Here is a 541-nt window from a genome sequence, read left to right on the forward strand (position 1 = left end):
CCTGCTGCATCAGCAGCACCTGCTGCTAATGCCGGGGTCTTCGATGCTGCCCCCACACAATGAGCTGCTGCAGCTGCGTTGGCGCCTGCATGCGTTGCTGCTGCGCTGACTGCAGCAGGAGTGCATGCAGCAGCAGCAGCAGGAGCAGCAGCAGCGGGAGCAACGGGAGCTTGTGCTGCTGCTGCTGCTGACACTGCTGCTGCTGCTGCCGCTGCTGCTGCTGCTGCTTCTCTGCTGGTGTGAGCTGGCTGTGTACTCGCAGCAGCAGCATGCGGCGGTATAGCCGCGAGAGAAGCAGAAGCTGCAGCAGCAGGCCTGGCTTCAAAAAGATCTTGATGCTGCTGCTGCTGCTGCTGTTGCTGCTGCTGCTGCTGCTGTTGCTTCTGCTGCTGCTGCTGCTGCTGCTGCTGCTGCTCGTCCGTGTCCGTGCTGCTGCTGCTGCTGCTGGCATCCACACAAAGGCCAGGAGGAGAACCCCCCACAGCAACATCTCGACGCTCCCCAGCAACAGCAGACATAGCCTTGCCCCCCGCATGCGCTG

At 62.7% G+C, this 541-nt stretch overlaps 1 protein-coding gene across 1 annotated transcript in view; it reads right to left on the bottom strand.

Annotated features, from left to right (window-relative positions):
* The window catches only part of EMH_0048280 (uncharacterized protein), a gene marked incomplete at both ends in the record, with an annotated part of 1,230 nt that extends 712 nt beyond the window's left edge, over positions 1–518 (bottom strand). The window contains 1 exon segment of the mRNA XM_013496385.1: positions 1–518. Coding sequence (XP_013351839.1) covers positions 1–518 — 518 coding nt within the window.
* Between the last annotated feature and the right edge of the window lie 23 nt (positions 519–541).

The sequence above is a fragment of the Eimeria mitis genome, genomic scaffold (genome assembly GCF_000499745.2).
Source record: "Eimeria mitis Houghton genomic scaffold, Emh_scaff2076, whole genome shotgun sequence".
NCBI classification, from domain to species: domain Eukaryota; phylum Apicomplexa; class Conoidasida; order Eucoccidiorida; family Eimeriidae; genus Eimeria; species Eimeria mitis.